The sequence below is a fragment of the Lithobates pipiens genome, unplaced genomic scaffold (assembly GCF_037356315.1).
Source record: "Lithobates pipiens isolate NorthernLeopardFrog02 unplaced genomic scaffold, aLitPip1_a1.2 Scaffold_8, whole genome shotgun sequence".
Lineage (NCBI taxonomy): Eukaryota > Metazoa > Chordata > Amphibia > Anura > Ranidae > Lithobates > Lithobates pipiens.
In genome coordinates this window covers 580,896,289-580,914,908 of record NW_027507903.1, presented here as the reverse complement: position 1 = coordinate 580,914,908, position 18,620 = coordinate 580,896,289, and the positions used below count along the sequence as shown (strand labels likewise).

At 45.2% G+C, this 18,620-nt stretch overlaps 1 protein-coding gene across 3 annotated transcripts in view; it reads right to left on the bottom strand.

Moving 5' to 3' along the window:
• Positions 1-15,978, bottom strand: part of DNM2 (dynamin 2) — a 176,333-nt gene extending 160,355 nt beyond the window's left edge. For 2 of the 3 annotated variants that reach the window (XM_077470273.1, XM_077470272.1), the window contains exon 1: positions 15,709-15,977. In XM_077470273.1, coding sequence (XP_077326399.1) covers positions 15,709-15,869 — 161 coding nt within the window. In that variant the 5' untranslated portion in view covers positions 15,870-15,977. Of the gene's footprint in view, positions 1-15,708 lie in introns of all 3 variants that reach the window. The other variant, XM_077470271.1, reaches the window with a different exon arrangement.
• Positions 15,979-18,620: the final 2,642 nt, after the last annotated feature.

Here is an 18,620-nt window from a genome sequence, read left to right as displayed (position 1 = left end):
AGTGTGTTGTAAGGGTTTACAACCACTTTAAAAAAATGTAAAATAATCACCTTGAATAAAACCTTTGGACATTATTCGAAGAAATAGAGTGAGTATAATATACACATACATACTCTCTTTCTTCAAAGTCACTGAAAGTTTTTTAACCGGTTTGTGAAAAATTACGACTTTTAGGTTTCAGGGCCCTTTAATAGTAAAATAGCACAAGGATGAAATACTACAGAGAAAGGTCTTTGTGAATCAGATAGAACATTCAAAGCATCGCCCTATGAAGACCCGTAGCAGAAAAAATGAATCATCGGATGCTGGAAGTACTTCAGCCACTCAATGTGAAATCCAATTCTTGTGCGCATTTTTCTAATATAAAGGCCAGTCTTATCCACTGAATGCCATAACCAGCTCAGAGTGGTAGATTCCCGGTTGCACTGCGCCTCTTCCCACGCCTAGCCTTAGTTCCCATGTAGCTTTCAGCTATGAATAAGAGTCATGTGACCTCAGACATGTCACCAGTCAACTTTGAACTCTGCTCATGTCATCTCCCCACTGTTAGCAAGTATCCTGTTTACCATTTCATTTAGCTGATGTTATGTCAGGATAAAGCAGAGGGATTCTACTTTGACATGGACTGTGATCCTGCAGGGAACCTCCCCCCCCCCCCCCAGACTATATTACCAAAAGTACTGGGACGCCTGCCTTTACACGCACATTAACTTTAATGGCGTCTTAGTCTGTAGGGTTCAATGAGTTGGGCCACCCTTTGCACTCTTCTGGGAAGGCAGTCCAGAAGGTTTAAGAGTGCATCTATAGAAATGTTTGACCATTCCTCTAGAAGCTCATTTCTGAGATACTTTTGTTGAACGAGAAGGCCTGGCTTCTGCTCCAATTTATCCCAAAAGTGTTCTCTCAGGTTGAGGTCAGGACTCTGTGCAGGCCAGTCAAGTTCCTTCACCCCAAACTTGCTCATCCATGTCTTTGTATTAGTGTCATTGGTGCCTAAAGTCTCAAAAATGTCAGCTGCACTATGGCAGTCCTCCAATAAGCCGCTGATCGCTGCCATTACTAGTAAAATAAAATACAAATATGCCATAGCTTGTAGAGGTTTTAACTTTGGTGCAAACCAATCAATATACACTTTTCTTTAACCAAATATAGTTTTATAATATAAAAATCTCAAATGTAGCAGAATTCATATAGACCTAAACATTTAGAAAATGTGATTTTACTTTTTTATTCCCTGCTATAAAACCTAAAGTATTTTTTTCAAAGTTTACTTTTTTTGCATTATAAAACGTATTTGGTTACAGCATCGCATGACAGCGCAATTGCCAGTTGAAGTAATGCAGTGCCACATTGTAAAAAAATGGCCTGGTCATGAAAGGGAGTAAATCTTCTGGAGGTCAGGTGGTTAAAGTCTTTAACTGTATTGCACTGCAGGCAATGAAACGCATAGTACATTTTTTCTTAAAGCGGAGCTCGCAAAAAAAAAAATAAAAAAAGAAGTTTACTTCTTCCTCCCCACCGCTGCCACATCTGCCACCTTTCGGAGGGGTGGGGTAAACAGATACTTGTCAAAACTAGGTACCCACTCCCAGTTAAGATCGCCACCCCTCCTCATTTCCCCTCTCTACCCCCCTCCCACCCCCTGCTCTAGATGGAGAGGAGGACAGTGCACACCAAGTTACTATGGACAGCAGCTGTCCATCTATTGGCTGTGAAGATGAAAGTGGTGGGAGCAGAGTGGCTTTCTTTCCTAATGCTCTGTGATTGCAGGTTTGTGTGGATGCACACAGCTCCTGACAGTGAGTATACATGCATGGGGGGCTCAATAGGACCCTTAAAGCTCTAATTATTTCTCAGGCACGAAAGGATTTTTTCTCAGGCATGAGAGGATTTCAACTCCCACTGGGGTTGGATGCCATCTTTTATCATTAGGAAATCTGGGCAGATACCTCTCAGCCAACAAATCTCAGTAGAAGAATAAATCCCCCAAAATGGATAGGATATTTCAGCCAATACTAGATTGCTGGGGCTCTTCATTACACCCCCCCCCCCCCCCCCCGGCTAGTTATTCGTTTTAGAGAACCCAAAGACCACATCTCCCTGGCAGAGCCAAGGGCGTCTCCCATGTCCACGGCCAACCTCACTACAACCCTACTCTACCTTGATCTTTGGATTAGAATTCATTATAATGGACCATTAAACATAGCGATATGCAGACTTCTCAGAAGCAAAGGTTAGCTTTAAACCAAAACTGGCTGACTAATGGATTAAATATTAATAAACTTCTACATTTGATGGAGGTTAGATTCTCATCCCAGAGAACCATTAGAGAATCTACCGAGGCCAACTGGATTCTTGTATACTGAACGTCTGGCAATAAGCTAAATAGATGAAATACATTATGAGAGGTATTGTACCTGCCAAAGGGCTTTATTTTTTTTGTCCATCCAGTTATGAAGTACACAGCAGTGTTGTCAGGTGCAGTTAACCAACATGCACAGGTCATGCCCCTCCCCCCAGCCTGAAAAGTGCATACACACAATATATATATATATACACACACACACACACACACAAGTTCATATCCGTCTCTCAACCCCCCCCCCCCCCTTCCTCCTCCTTCCCCTTCCACCATTCACTTGCACTGCAACACAACTGATTCACTCCTTGTGGTGCTTCTGCCCCTCCCAGTCTGATCTCTGCTGTACAGGCTGGTACCAAGTCAAACTAAAAGTACTGTCCCTTAAAAATGTTTAATGGGGAATTAATGTCTTTGATACCTGCCTGGAATTCAGAACAACAATAAAAAGGAGCCCGTCAGGGCAGAAACATATGATGCTTCTGCACGCTTGTTTTACTGACGCAAACGCTGTCACTTATTCTTGCTTAATGACTAAAAAGGTGTCTACGGGCTTTACAGAATGTTTGCCAGATGTAAACATAAGTGTTTGTAGAACGATCTGTTTGTACCTTGTCTGGTGTGTGAACCACAGAGGCATGAATGAGAAGCTTAAGACTACTCCACCCATCATCCCTCGATCCAATTACAGCACACTCAATGAGCAGCTCTGATTGGATGCAAGGATTGGAGATTGACTGATGGGGCCTCATCACCGAAATCAGACAGTAAAGCTTTTAGGGCCGGTTCAAGCATTTGCCCTTAAAAGTTGTTTTGTTTTTTAAACACACATTGTAAGCATGGCTGTGCGGAGAAAAGGCACATCTTCATGTACTTCCACTCATCTCTACGGGAGAGGACTTTAATTTATTTTTGTGTGTCCTACAAGCAACACTTTTTTTATTGTGTTAAAAAAAAAAAAAAAAAAAAAGACTGACCTGATGAAAACACACGAGGTGAACAATAACTTTATTATAAGGCCTCATCCACACTGGACTATTTACAGCTGCTGTTTTTTGGCTTCAGATGTGTTTTTCTACAGTCAATAAACTTCCCATCATGTTATCCTATGTGTCCATGCACACATAGGCCATTATCAACTGTTTTTGACTGGGGAGTTTTTTGGCTTTAAAATAAAAACTCCAAACTAGTGGGTTCTGAGAAGAGTGTTTCAGCTGTAGAAATGCTCCAAAAAAAAAAAAATCACTGGACTGCATCTGGTGTGAACCGTCCCTAAAGGAAATCTGCCATGGCAACGTCTTAAAAAGGTGCAGGTTGCCCGACTGTCAGTGTAATCCATGACTGTTGTGGATGAAATATGTAGGCCTGGTGGGTGTAGACTGCTCTATAGTTGTTTCATATGAGTGACTTGGTAATGAGCTGGGATTACAGAACCAGAACTTGCACCCCCAAAAGGTCAGCAATATTAGCTGTGATTCCTACCATTAAAAAAGGTCCACGTTACTGGTCACAGAAACACGCTCATGTGAGAACAAAATGAATGCTGTAAACCCACAGCAACCAATTTAGTGCATGACCCAGCAAGGTGACATCAGGTGGGTACAGGGGACCACACTGCATACTACCAGCGCTTTTTCACTGCTTTAGAAGACAAGATCCACATCTAATCTCCCCACCAGCAGGTAAGAAAGGTTTGGTCTACATGTTTTGACTGAAAACTAAACATACATTGGCATTCATAATTCTCTAAGCACACATCCAAATGAAGGAAGAAACTGAAAATCATCTGCTCAGGTAGCACTAAAACCACAGCCCTTCTAATCCAATATACAAAGTCCTCATAATAAATGAGCTGGTAAGGCATGTCTGTATAAAAACACCAAGTATTTATCTCCACATTATGCGTCTAATACCAGACACTTTACCAACTGAACAGGTGTACCCAATAATCAGCCAGCCAATCACATGGCAGCAAGTCCATGCATTTAAGAATCTAGATGTGGTGAAGACGACTTACTAAAGTTCAAACTGCGCATCATAGTGGGGAAGAAAGGGGGATTTAAGTGACTCTGAACGTGGCATGGTTGTTGGTGCCAGACAGGCTGGTCTGAGCATTTCAAAAACTGCTGATCTACTGGGATTTTCACACACCAATCTCGAGTTTTTCAGAGAATGGTCTGAAAGAGAAAATATCCAGTGAGCGGATGAAATGGTCTTGAGGTCAGGTGAGACTAGGCAGATTGAGTTACTGTTGCCTTTCCATCATTTGGAACCACTCGTTACAACCAATGTATGCAGAACACCATCTCTGAACGCACAACACATCAAACCTTGAAGCAGATGAGCTACAGCAGCAGATGACCACAATGAGTGCCACTCCTGTTAGCCTAGAACAGTTAACCGAGGCTACAATTCGCACAAGCTCACCAAAATGGGACAACAGAATATTGGAAAAACATTGCCTGGTGTGACAAGTCTTAATTTCAGCTGAAACATTCAGATGGTAGGATTAGAAATTGGTGTAACATAAGAGCATGGATCCACCCTGCCTTTTATAAACGGATCAGGCTGGTGGTGGTGCAATTGTGTGTGTGGGGGGGGGGGGGGGGGGGGGGGAATACCATTTAAATGCCACAGCCTACCCGAGTATTGTTGGTGACCATGTCCATCCCTTTATGACTAGAATGTACTCATCTTCTGATGGCTCCAGCAGGATAATGCACCATATCACAAAGATCCAATCATCAGATCAATATGGACCAAAAGATGATCGTACAGCAGTTGCAGCTTTGGAAATATTACATGTGCCACCCTAAAACCGGGAGTAACATGTTCCCAAAATGTGAACCTATCCTCCAAGAAGGAAATTTTATACATAGTTTGGTAAACCTGAAGCGGTTGGGGGAGGGGGGGGCAGTTGTGTCACAACAGCAGAGTACTTTGAGTCTGACAAAAAACACTGGGAAACGTGTTACATTAAATTTACATTGTCTTCACCATCAACCAAAGCACATTTACTGGCTCAACAATACTGCCTAGTGAATTTTTGGGTAATAGGTGAAGTACAAGCTGAGAGGTTAAAGCCATTTATCATCACTTTTTTTGGATCCTTTTTAAATCATAACAGAAATCGCCCAAAATGGACCCGATAAAAAATAAAAATAAATAAAAACACCCGGCATGGGTTCCCCTCCAAGAGCATACCAGGCCCCTTGGTTGGTATGAATTTTAAGCTTAACCTTAATGGCGTGAGGGATCCCAGCCACCCCCCACATACATACCAGACCCTTATCCGACCACACAGCCTGGCAGGTCAGGCAAGGGGGTGGGGTAGGTGCTTTGGGGCAGGCAGACTTTGCACCTCTCGCCCCAAAGCACCTTGTCCACATGTTGATAAGGACAAGGGCCTCTTTCTGACAACCCTGGCCATTGGTTGTCAGGGTCTGCGGGTGGCAAGCTTATCGCAAGGCCTTCCCCAAGCCTGCCCCCCCCCCCTCCATGTTAAGGACATACGGCCTGGTACGGTTCAGAAGAGGGGGGGGCACTCGTCCCCACCCCCTTTCCTGACCTGCCAGGCTGCGTGATCGGATAAGGGTCTGGTATGGGGATTTTTTTGGGGGGGGGAGGGGGGGTATGCACAACCATGCCGGTTTTGTCCCAAATTTGGCGTGGAGTTCCTCCCCCTAAAGATTCATACGAGACACAGAGTGCCCGCATTGTTAGGATCAAAGTCGGATCCCCGTTCATTGAAGTCAGACTTCAAGTCGCAGGGCACAGTAGGATCCACAGTCATACCAGTGTGAACAGTTTACTTGAGCTGTCACCTTTTTCCAGTAGACACATTCTGAAGGCTGAACAGCCCAGCCATTCACTAAGAATACTGATAAAGATGAACTGTGATGTCACTTCTGGCCGATTGTTATAGACAGACGCTTTCCGTTCTTCTAGTTTTTATCCAAACGGCTCATTTTCTTATGCTGCTGATGCTCATACATACAAAATGTAATAAAGGGGAGGGAGACAGTCATAACATTCCTACTTATCAATGTAAAGCATTACACATAATCATGTGATGTAGAAGGAATCCCCAGATCTCAATACCAATCTATAAAAGTGCGAGTCAGGGTTTAAATAAAAATGCCACATTCCTGGTGTTATCTGTGTATTCATCAGGTGTGTCAGACTCCATTAGAGAAGTTATACCTGTACTACACAATCCTGCAATTATACATGTGGACAAAGACACACCCACTCTACAGATAATGGAGGAGAAATACCAGGAACATAAATTGGAAGAAAAATTCCATACAAAAAAGGCTCAATCTTTCAATTTTCACATAGTGTGTACACAAATTTCCACCGATTCACACTTTGCAAACAAAAGTTTCCAAAGGGACAGACACACAAATTTCTATTGTATGTGAACAGAACAAATGATTCTCGTTTAGTGTGTATGGTTTTCATAGGCAAAAAGTTATATAGAGAGACTGCGTACGATCAGAAACAAACAGAGAAAAAAAAAAAAATGCAGGCACCCTTATGGGACCTGTGACATGTCCCAGAAGATTGGAGGGGGGGGGGGGGGGTGATCTTCCTTCTGGCGCCAGGGGAGGAAGTGGGTGCTAAAAAAAAAAAAAAAAAAAAAAAAAAAAAAAGGTATTATTTCTATATTATAAAAATTATAATAGATCTCACCACCAACATGTTATACTTACTTTCTTTGCACAAAGGTCTTCCGGGGGCGCTCCTGGCTCCTTCTCTTCCACAAGTGCCCCCACAGAGAGACAATTTCCATGGGGGCACACATGCTGGTGCGTCCATTGACACAGGAAGCAGGACTTGGCCCCACCCGTGTCACTGGATTTGATTGTCAATCTGTCGAATGAGGACCTGAGGGCTTGTCGCTGGAATGATTGGGTTCAGGCAAGAAAAAATAAATAAAAAATAAAATAAAAGGTGGGCTTCTGGTGGGCAGCTGAAGTACAGAAAGTGCCCAAGGAGGATCCGGGCTGCTCTATTCAAAACCAACTGCAGATACAGGTTAAGACTTTACAATCACTTTAAAAAAGGTGAAAAACATAAAAAATAAAATACACACACACACACACGACTTTACAACTCGTTTATTCTTCTAGGCCAGGTTCCCTTTAGCACACTTCCCAGTACACAATTGCACAGTCATAACTCACAGCATCATTGCATTTCTAAATGTAAGACTTGGTCAATCAAGCCTTTCAGCTTCAGAGAACCATATAGGGAGAATAAATAAAAGCACACGCAGCATTTTCAGAATATTGTCAGCGATGTTCAATGAAGCATCATATAAGAACGCAGACCGGAGTTGTAGTGACTGGCGGGCTCCATCGATTTCCAGTACACCAACAACACACCCAGTTTCTGCATTATCTCGTCCTCCCCGATATCATACATGCCAGAGAGACACTACAGAAGGAAAAGGTTTTCACCCCAGAACGGCGTTATACCAGCAAGATGAAAAACATGTTCAATCACTGAATTTATTGCCAGAATCAGATCAAAGCAGGGAACGAATGTGGAACACCTCACACTGCTACAAGAAAGTCACATAAAGAGGCCCCTTTCAGGCGGGCATATAAGGCGGTGTACAGCATAAAATGCACTTGTATTTGCAGTGTCCTGGAGTCCCAGCTGCCCATAGACATGTATTAGAGAATACGTTATATGTGGCCCTACTTGTGTTTTTTTTTTTTTTTAACGAACACAAATTGCGTTCGGAGAAATATGTCCTATGTGTGAAGAAGTAAATGCAAGTACCGGCCCTTATTGCACTATAGCCATGAATGGAATAATCTATAATGCATGTCTATAGGCAAAACTAGACAGCAGCTGGGGAACCCGGGCGGTTTTAGTCTGTTCACACACCTATATTATTACACAGGGGTCCTAATTTTGTGATGTTTGCTAACATTGTGATGCACTGTAACAAGGAATTGCACCTCCTCTACACAATGAGCACCAGGGCACAGACTTTAGCATGCAAGCTGCTGTGAAATCGCACCAAATATTTGGAGCATTTACCACTTGTCTATATATGTAGATGTATACCACCTGGGAGGTTCACTCAGACACCCCAATACACTCAGGCTCCAGTCACACTAGTTGGACTCCAAAGTAATGCAATTTCCATTGCAACTTTGGCTGTTGAACAACTGTCTCGTCGATAACATTAAAGCAGAGCTCCACCCAAAAGGGGAAGCTCGGCTTGTTCACACCCTCCTCCCCTCCGCAGGTTGACAGGTAACCACTTCCAGACAAGATTGCTGCGGCAATCTACAAATCTACAAGCATGTCTGGCCCCTCCTTCCCCCCCATTGCCTTCTGGGATACAGGTCCCAAAATACCCTGGGACCATTCAAAAAGTGCCAAGCGACTTGCACATGCGCAGTAGAAAACCAGCTGTGTAGCCTAAAGGCTTCACTACCCGTTTACCTTGGTGAAGAGCCTGCACCCAAAGCCGATTGAAGAATAGGCTCAGGTGCAGACTTAGCCGGATTCCTGGACATGCAACTTTCCTTATATTAAAAAAAAAAAAAAAAAAAAAAAAAAAAGAGAGAAGTCAGCAGCTACAGTATTTGTACCTGCTGACTCTTTTGGGGGTGAGGCGGCTGGGACTGGAGCGCCTCTTTAAGATGCAACTTTCAAGTTTTTACATTGCAGTCTACGTCACTCAAGTCAGATCAAAAGTAGTGCAGAAACCTTGTTAAAGTGATAGTAAGCTTATATTCTTAGATTGTAAGCTCTGAGTAGCAGGGCGCTCCGATTTCTACTGAATTAATTTGTACTGTCTACCCTCAAGTTGTAAAGCGCTGCGTAAACTGTTGGCGCTATATAAATCCTGTATAATATAGCTTACCTGTAAGTAAAATTATATTCCATCAAGTAGCAGCCGGTGACATCACACAGCATACCCCCTGCTGTTGCTTCAGAGCTGTGTGCCGTGGCGCTCGCGTGCATGCGGGAGTGATGTCATCGCAGTTTGGCCATTCAAGCGGCCGCAACCCATAAGGAAAACTGGTTGAAGATGGAAGCCTCCGCAGTGATGACAGCAAGCTGCTGGACGGCTTAATTTCAAGGTAAAATTTTTCATAATGTGCTAGTATGCACTGCATACTAGCACATTATGCATTTACCTTGCAAGGGGAAAAGTTATTTAACAAGAGTTTACTACCTCTTTTAAATTGCATAAATTTGAAGGCCTTGCAATAGAAATACATAGGCTGCGACTTGTCATGTGACTTTGTGTAAAGTCGCACAATTGTGAATGGAGCCTTCCTGCCTTATAGAATACGCTATACATATGTAAAAACTTGTGTTTACAGGTGCATGTATAGGGACACATTTCTCCGCACCATATAGTTTGTTGCTGTTCCACAAGCATGAGCGATTTTGAAGCACGACATGTTTAGTATCCATTTAGTCGGCATAAAATCTTTTATACTTTACCAAAAAAATAAAAAATAAAGTTAGGTATTATATTGCGACTGTGTGCACAAAAAATTAAAAAAAATTAAAAAAATAAAAGTAATCTTCTCCCAAAAATTAGCATTTGGAAAAATGCTGTGCAATTATACAGGATTTATATAGTGGCATCAGTTTGCGCAGCTCTTTACAATATAAAGGGAGACAATACAACAATTCAATACAAGAGGGCCCCGATCCTGGGAGTTTACAATTAGGGAGGGGCTGGTGGAGCAAAAAGATAATTACTAGGGATGCATCGACTGATTGGCCGCCAAACCTTTATAAAAAAAAAAAATAATAATAATAATAATAATAATAATAAATTGGGTCTTAATGAACAGGACTTTTTTGCGACATAGCATTGCGTTACTTTGACAATTGTGCGGTCGTGCGATGCTGTACCCAAGTAAAACGTATGTCTTTATTCCACACAAAGATTTCTTTTGGTGACATTTGATCACCTCTGGTTTATTTTTGCACTATAAACAAAAAAAACGCGACAATTTTGAAAATAAATTTTTACTTTCTGCAAATAAAAAAAAAAAAAAAAAAAAGGGGGGGGGGGGGGGGTCTTCAATTTAGGTCCATATGTATTCTGCTACATATTTTTGTCAACAAAAACCCCCAATAAGGGTATGATGATTGGTTTGCGCAAAACCAAATCGCATCTACAAACTAGGTGATATTGCTATTTATTTTTCTACTAGTAATGGGGGCAATCAAAGATTTTTTTTAGCAGGACTACAACATACAAATCGGACACAAAGTCAGGGGGGGGGGGGGGGGGCAATCAAACGGTTAAATGCGTTTCCTGGGAGTGATTACTAAATGCGTGGGGGTTGCTAATGAAGACATGATCCCACACTAGGGGGTGCAAACGTACAGAGGGGGAGCCAGTGACTCGCAATATAAATAATATATACATACTCTGTGAGAGATGAACTGATGGGATAAGTAGATGATTCAGTTGTTAGCTGAAAAATCAGTCTGTATATGCACTAAAGCATGCTTAGTATGCTCACTGTAGAACCCAAGGGGTTAATCCTCTGCATGTAAAAAGACTGTTTTGTCTTCTCCAATTCTCCCCCATTTTCCACTGTCCAATAAATTTCCTGATAACAGAGTCTATGGAGTCAGGCTGCACATGCTCTTTATTGCTAGGGAGTTTTTTTTTTCCCCCCCTCGGAGAGTGCACATGATCAGCATAGGGCCAATCAGCACTTTCCAGACAGCAGGTTGCAGTCTCAGGACAGTCAGAAAACTCCTCCTACAAGATTGCTATATACAGCCGATGAGAAAAGATTTTGATTTTCTAATATAAATAGCATTTGCATGCTCTGTGGGAGACCAGAGTAGGAGATAGCCAGACAGATTGGAGTAGGGAGCTCCAGAGGATGGGGGAGGCTCTGAGAAGTCTTGGAGGTAAGCATAGGAGGAGACAAGGGAGCAGGAGAACATTTTGGGAGATATTTGGAGACAAGATTGGTGATGAGGCGTGGACGGCTTTTATATGTTGATAATATTTTGAATTGTATTCGTTGAACAATTGGAAGCCAGTGTAGGGATTGGCAGAGAGGGGTGGCAGACACCAAGTGGTTGGTAAGGTAGATTTGACTGGCAGCAGCATTCATGACAGACTGAGGAGGAGATTGCCTATGGAGAGGTAGTCCAATGAGGAGGGAGTTACAATAGTCAAGGTGAGAGATAACTAGGGAGCGATTAAGTTGCTGTGTGGTTTCAATGGTTAAAGCGGAGGTCCACCCTAAAGTGGACCTTCCGCTCATCGGAACCCTCCCCCCCTCCGGTGCCACAATCGGCACCTTTCAGGGGGGAGGGGGGTGCAGTTACCTGGATAATCCAGGTAACTGCACCCACTTCCGGGATAGCTCTCTGCGGAAAGGGGCGTAACTTACGCCCCTTTCCGCAAGTGCCCGCCCCTTCCCGCAAGTGCCCCGCTGCCTGCTGGGAAACACACAGATCCCAGAGGCAGCGGGGACCGTCCTCATTGCGCAGCGCGGCTCGCGCATGCGCAGTAGGGAACCGGGAAATGAAGCCGAAAGGCTCCATTTCCTAATTCCCATACCCAAGATGGCGGCGGCAGCACTCGAGTGTCGATCTAGAGATCGGCTTCGGGTGCCGACATCGCGGGCGCGCTGGACAGGTAAGTGTCACTATTTTAAAAGTCAGCAGCTGCAGTATTTGTAGCTGCTGGCTTTTAAAAAAAAATAAAATAAAAAAAAAATAAAAAATAAGTCCCGGTGGACTCCCGCTTTAAAGTGTAACTCCACTTTTTTTCTCTACCCTATCGATAAAAAGGTAGCTGTAGCAGCTGCAGAGCACCAATGAGGAAAACTGCTGGGCCTGCATTCACATCTGAGCGTTTTCAGCTCGTAAAACGCCCAACAAGCAAAATCCCATTAATTTCAATGGCACCTGTTAACATCTGAACATTTTGTCACCTGAAACAAAACACTAGGGTGTTGCAGGCGCTGGCGGTAAAGTGCCGCTGGCAGGTTTGCAGCGCTGCCCTATTGTTTTCTATGGGAAGGGGCGCTTTAGGAGCGGTAAATACACTGCTCCAAAGATGCGGCTTGCAGGAATTTTTTGACTGTCCTGCAAGTGCACCGCTCCAAAGTGAAAGCCCTCGGAAAGCCCCTGTCGCACTGGAGAGACAGCAGCGGCTGTTTCAGGGTGCTTTGCAGGCTCTATTTTTAGTGCTGTAGTGCCCACAAAGTGCCCCAGTGTGAAAGGGCCCCTTTCACGCTGGGGCACTACAACACAAAAAAAAAAAAAAAAAAAAACACACACACAAAATGGAAAATGAGCTTCTTTGGGGCAGATTGCAGCTGTTTTTTTTCTGCCTTTTACATTGGTGACCTGAACAAAGGCGCGGCAAAAAAAAAATAAATAAATAAAAAAAAAAAAAACACGCAACTTTGAAACGCTCAGGTGTGAATGCAGCCTTAGAGTGCTTTCATACATGGCTGTCCGCTTTTCATGGACTCCGCTTGCTCAGCGGGGATCGCTCCGTTGATCCCCACTGAGCTGGTAGACAACAGGGTCAGTCTCTGCTCACTGTGCAGAGACTGACCTGTCAGAGCCCCGCTCTCCTCTATGGGGGAATTGGATGAATATGGAGCCGTCTGTCAATTTTCATCTGATCCGCCAGGCGGATGGAAAACAGGGTCACCATCTGCCTGAATAGCGGAGGTCACCACTGAGACCCGTCACTCCATAGAGGTACACTCACCTCTATAGAAAAACTCACAGGTGGACCTGAACAGTCTGCATGTGTCAAAGAGCCCTAATGCCCCGTACACACGGTCGGACATTCTGACAAAATCCGTCAGATTCCTCCCCCCGATGGATTTTGCCCCAAACTTGTCTTGCATACACACAGCCGCACAAAGTGGTCGGAAAATCCGATTGTTCAGAACACATACAGTGGGACTAGAAAGAGGGCAGTAGCCAATAGCCTTCGTCTCTGAACATGCGTGACCCTCTGTCCAGCGGAATAGTCTACACACGATCAAAACTTAAACGATCGGATTTTGTTGTCCGAAAATTTTAGATCCTGCTCTCAAACTTTGTGTGTTGGAAATTCCGACGGAAAAAAAGTCCAATGGACAAACCACATACGGTCAGATTTTCCATCAACACAATCCGATCGCTTTTTTTTCCATCGGAAAGTCCCACCGTATGTACAGGGCATTAGACTTACTCCTATTGGGAGGATCTCACCAAAAAAGGATGACATTTTTGTTGCAAGAGATGCCTGAAATCTGACTTGTATCTGCACAGTTCAGGGAAAAATCAGTGAGCCAAACACAACACACATCCAGGTTGCCATATTGCATTATCAGAAAATTACAGCGGCTGCAGATTGAAAAAGGAAAGGACATTTTTAAATAACATTTCAATTACAATACGAATTGGGTCACAATTTTATAAGCTATATTATTTTCTCTTAATTTGTCAATTTAGAGAAAATAATATAGCTTATAAAATTGTGACCCAATTCGTATTGTAATTGAAATGTTCGAAAATGTTATCTTAACACCCACTTTATTCTCTAGGGTCTCTGCTTAAAGCGGAGGTCCACCCTAAAGTGGACCTTCCGCTCATTGGAATCCTCCCCCCCTCCGGCGCCACAATTGGCACCTTTCAGGGGGGAGGGGGGTGCAGGTACCTGTACAGTACAGGTATCGGCACCCACTCCCGGCGTAGATTCTGCAGAAGCTACACCCCTTTCCGCAGAATCTACGCCCCTTTCCGAAAGTCCCCCGCTGCCTGCTGGGAAACACACAGATCCCAGAGACAGCGGGGACCATCCTTATTGCGCAGCGCGACTCGCGCATGCGCAGTAGGGAACCGGGAAATGAAGCCGAGAGGCTGCACTTCCTGATTCTCATACCCAAGATGGCGGCGGCAGCACCCGAGAGACGATCGAGAGATCGGCTTCCGACATCGCGGGCGCGCTGGGCGGGTAAGTGTCCTTATTTTAAAAGTCAGCAGCTGCAGTATTTGTAGCTGCTGGCTTAATAATAATAATAATAATAATAATAATAATAATAATAATAATAATAATAATAATAATAATAATAATAATAATAATAATAATAAATATATATATATATATATATATATATATATATATAAAAAAATTATTATTTAAGCAGAGACCCTAGAGAATAAAATGGGTGTGAAGATTAAGGGCCGGTTCACACAGCGGGCGATGCGAGGCGACACGACTCGCCTCGCTCCCGCAAGTCGCCCCCGTTCTGTACAATGGAACCGTTCTTAAAGGAGCGACTCGAGTCGCTCCGACTCAGAAAAAAGGTTCCTGTACTACTTCTGGACGACTTGCATTGACTTCTATAGAGAAGTCCTCTGCAAGTCGCCGCTGAGGTCGCCGCAGGTCGCGGCGAGGCAAGTCGGAGACGCCTCGCCGCGCCTGCAGTGTGAACCGGCCCTGTATATTATCTAATATTTGAGGTTCTAAATTTTCTGGCAAAAATAAATAAATGTATGACAGCAATCTCGGGGGGAGATTCAGAGGGGTTACGTGATTCAAACTGCCACAGTATGATCCAAACAATTGTATCCATGGCAACGGGTACTTATCTGAGCGGCACTACGATCGCTTTGTTGGTGGGCGGTACAAAAATAATTAAAAAAAAAAAAAAATTTAAAACAAGGCGCAGATCAACCAGTTATTTGGGCCGCCCGTGTGAAAAAAGGGAGCCCAACTCTGTACGCCTGTGTGCAAAAGCTCCGACGTTTCATTCGGGTCTATGTACTGCAGCGGCGGTTGCGCCACATAACACGGCATGCCTTGCGCCAATACGCCACTAATATCAACACAGCGTCCTGGGATAGAAAAATAAAATTCTATGTGCCACGGGTATTGATCTACACAGGACGATCGCTTAGTCCTTGGGGTGTCACAAGATATAAAATAAAATCTAAACAGCTCCAATATGGGAAGTGTGATATAAAGGGCACCTGTTAGCACACACTATAGGTGTATTGTACATGATATGAATGCCCCACCCACCGTGTATAGAATATACAGGCCCTCAGCCCCTGGTGTCACACAGTCTCCCCGTCACCCTGGAGACCTCGGGGTGTAGGGGGGGGGGGGGGCCGCACTGCGCCTGTCAGCAGAAATAGCGTAGCCCCGTGACGTCACTCATTGAACAGCCTGAGGGAGAAAACCGGGCAAAGTGCGCAAAGTCCTTCTGTGAATACCAAAAAGCGACTAAGTGCGGCGCAGAGCGGGCAGCCCCCCCACACCTCAACCCCGGGGGGTTGCGGTTCAGTCCGGGGGAAGAATAAAAAAAACTTACCGGCCTACGAAGTTCTCGAGCACGGAGCTTTTCCCGGCGCTCTGTCCCCCAACCACGGCTATCTGCGGCAGATCGAGGTTGCAGGACTGGCCTATAGAGCTGAAGGCGTCCTGGAGCTTATTGACGAGAGGAATGAGGTCCTCCATGCCCCGGTTCCCCATGGTGGCTTCTCGCTCTCTCCGCACTTAGCTCTCCCCCGTTACCGCTCAGCTTCCTCTGCCATCCACTCAACCCAACGGCCGCCACCCGGCATGCTCCATTGGTTGTCAGGGCCGTCAATTATACAACACAGGCCTGTGATTGGTGATGGCTTTCGCGACGTCATCACGAAGGAAGGGCGGTGAAGCTGAGAGGCGGGGCTAGGAGGGAAGGGCAGGTTTTTCCGCTTTGATTGCTTAGCAATGTGATGTCCGTCAGGGCAGGGGCGAAGCTCACTGGTCGATCTGTCCTATCAGCCTCCCCCAATCACATGATTGTGCAGACACCCGGAAACAGGGAGTGAGCGAGCCATACAGCTGGACTGAAACTACATCTCCCAGCATTCCCTGCCAAAGGAAAGCCCACACAGGGTTGTTGGAACTTGTAGTTCTATTAGTTTCTGCATAGGTGAACGGTACAAGTTTTATAAAGTTGGCACTTGTTGCTTTTTGTTATTACTGGTACCATTGTAATATTGCAAAAAAAAAAAAAGTAACAACAAATATGTTGTTTGCAAGCAAAGCATTATTCCACTAAAAACATTAAAGCGGAGCTCCACCCAAAAGGGAAATCTCAGCTTGTGTCAGCCTCATCCACCCTCCTCTGCTGCCACCCTTGGCACCTTTTGAGGGGGGAGAGGGGAACACGTATCTAGGCACCGAAGTGATATGGAAGTTTGTCCCCCCGTAGAAGGCCCATTCACAGAGTGCAGCGCGATTCGCCCATGTGCAGTAGGAAACTGGCTGTGAAGCCACAAGACTTTACTGCCGGTTTCCCTTAGCCAACATGGCGGCACCAGCACCTGAGAGCAGATTTCAGAATCGGCTTGGGTGAAGACACCGCTGGATGGCTAGACAGGTAAGTTCCCTAATAATAAAAGTCAGCATTTACAGTATTTGTAGCTGCTGACTTTTACTTTTTAGAGGGGGAAATGTCTCTTTATTTATTTTATTTATTTTTTTAACAAGAAAGGGGAAACGTCTCTTTAAAACAAATTTTTTTAACAGTTCCATTTTGAGAATTAAAGTGGAAGTCCATGCAAAAACTAAAATCCCTGCATCTATTAACACCACCAATCTAACACTATCTATCTATCTAGTCCTGTAAAGAATAAATAAGTATACATAACTTACATACCTTTTTGGAAGCCGATCTGACCCGCGCCTAGGGTTGCCACCTTTCCGGGATTCACCCGGACAGTTTCAGGTTTGCAATCATGAGTCCGGGTTTCAGACTGCCTGAAACCCAGACACATTATTCAGACTGGACTATGGCTTTCCAGCAGGGTTGCTGGCTGTAGTTTTCTAAGCTGAGAGTGTCTGTTACACTCTTTTTCATGCTGCCCAAAGCCAGCACTAACAATTTCCCCTCCCCCACACAGATGGGAGACGAGAGAGGGCTTGATCTGCACCTCTTCCTCTCGGCCCTACCCCTCTGTGTCTGCCCACACTCCTTAGAAAAGGAAAGTGTGGGCTGGAAATTTGAAGTCCAGCAGCCTCAGATACATCTGGATGAGAGGTGAGTGAGCTCACCATCAATCTCTGTCTGTGACTAAGGTAAATTAGGGTTCTCAGAGCACCCCTTTAAAGTTCCTCTTTACACCAGAGGCCACAGGCAGTGGCATCTCTAGCTTTCATATTTAGGGGGGGCATATGAGGGGACAAGGACAAAAGAAGGGGGGGCAACCATAAAACTAAAAAATAAATAAATATATATATATATATATATATATATATATATATATATATATATATAATGCCCATCTATGCAGCCTCACCAGTGCCCATCAATGCAGCCTCACCGGTGCCCATCAATGCAGCCTCACCGGTGCCCATCAATGCAGCCTCATTGGTGCCCACCAATGCAGCCCCACCAGTGCATGGTGGAAGGGGGGTGGGCGAGTGCCGCCAGATTACACAGGGCAGGGATCTCCCACTTAGCCGGCGGCCGCTGTCATACGAAGTACCGCCTCCTGGATGGGCTCCTATGATAGACTGCACACAGTAACCATGCTGTGTAAGCGGGAGATATTTTTAATCCGGCGGTGTTGGGGACTTCTGGTCACCCTAAGCTAGTGGCCAGCAGGACCCACAGGTCAGTGGCCAGTTCCCAACAGAACCCACAAGCTGTGGACCTGTGGGTCCTGCTGGCCACTGCTTGTGGTTCCTGCTGGGAGCTGGCTGCGGACCTGTGGGTCCTGCTGGCCATTGACCTGTGGGTCCTGCTGGGAGCTGGCTATGGACCTGTGGGTCCTGCTGGAAGTTGGCTACGGACCTGTGGGTCCTGCTGGAAGCTGGCTACGGACCTGTGGGTCCTGCTGGAAACTCCTGTGGACCCGGGGATCCTACTGGGAGCTGGCTACGGACCTGTGGGTCCTGCTGGGAGCTGGCTGCGGATCTGTGGGTCCTGCTGGGAGCTGGCGGCGGATCTGTGGGTCCTGCTGGCCACTGAACTGTTGGTCCTGCTGGGAGCGGACAATAACCTATGGGTCCTGCTGGCCATGGCCTGTGGGTCCTGCTGGGATCTGACCATGACATGTGGGTCCTTCTGGCCTGTAGGCCATGGGCAGCTCCCAGCAGGAATCACAGGCCACGGGCAAGGTAAATGAGGTGTATGGGGGGAGGTCGATAGGATGATTTAACCTGTGGGGGTGTTAGGGACTCTCACCTCGGTGCTCGGCAGACTCAGAGCTCAGCAGCAGCAGGACAGGACAG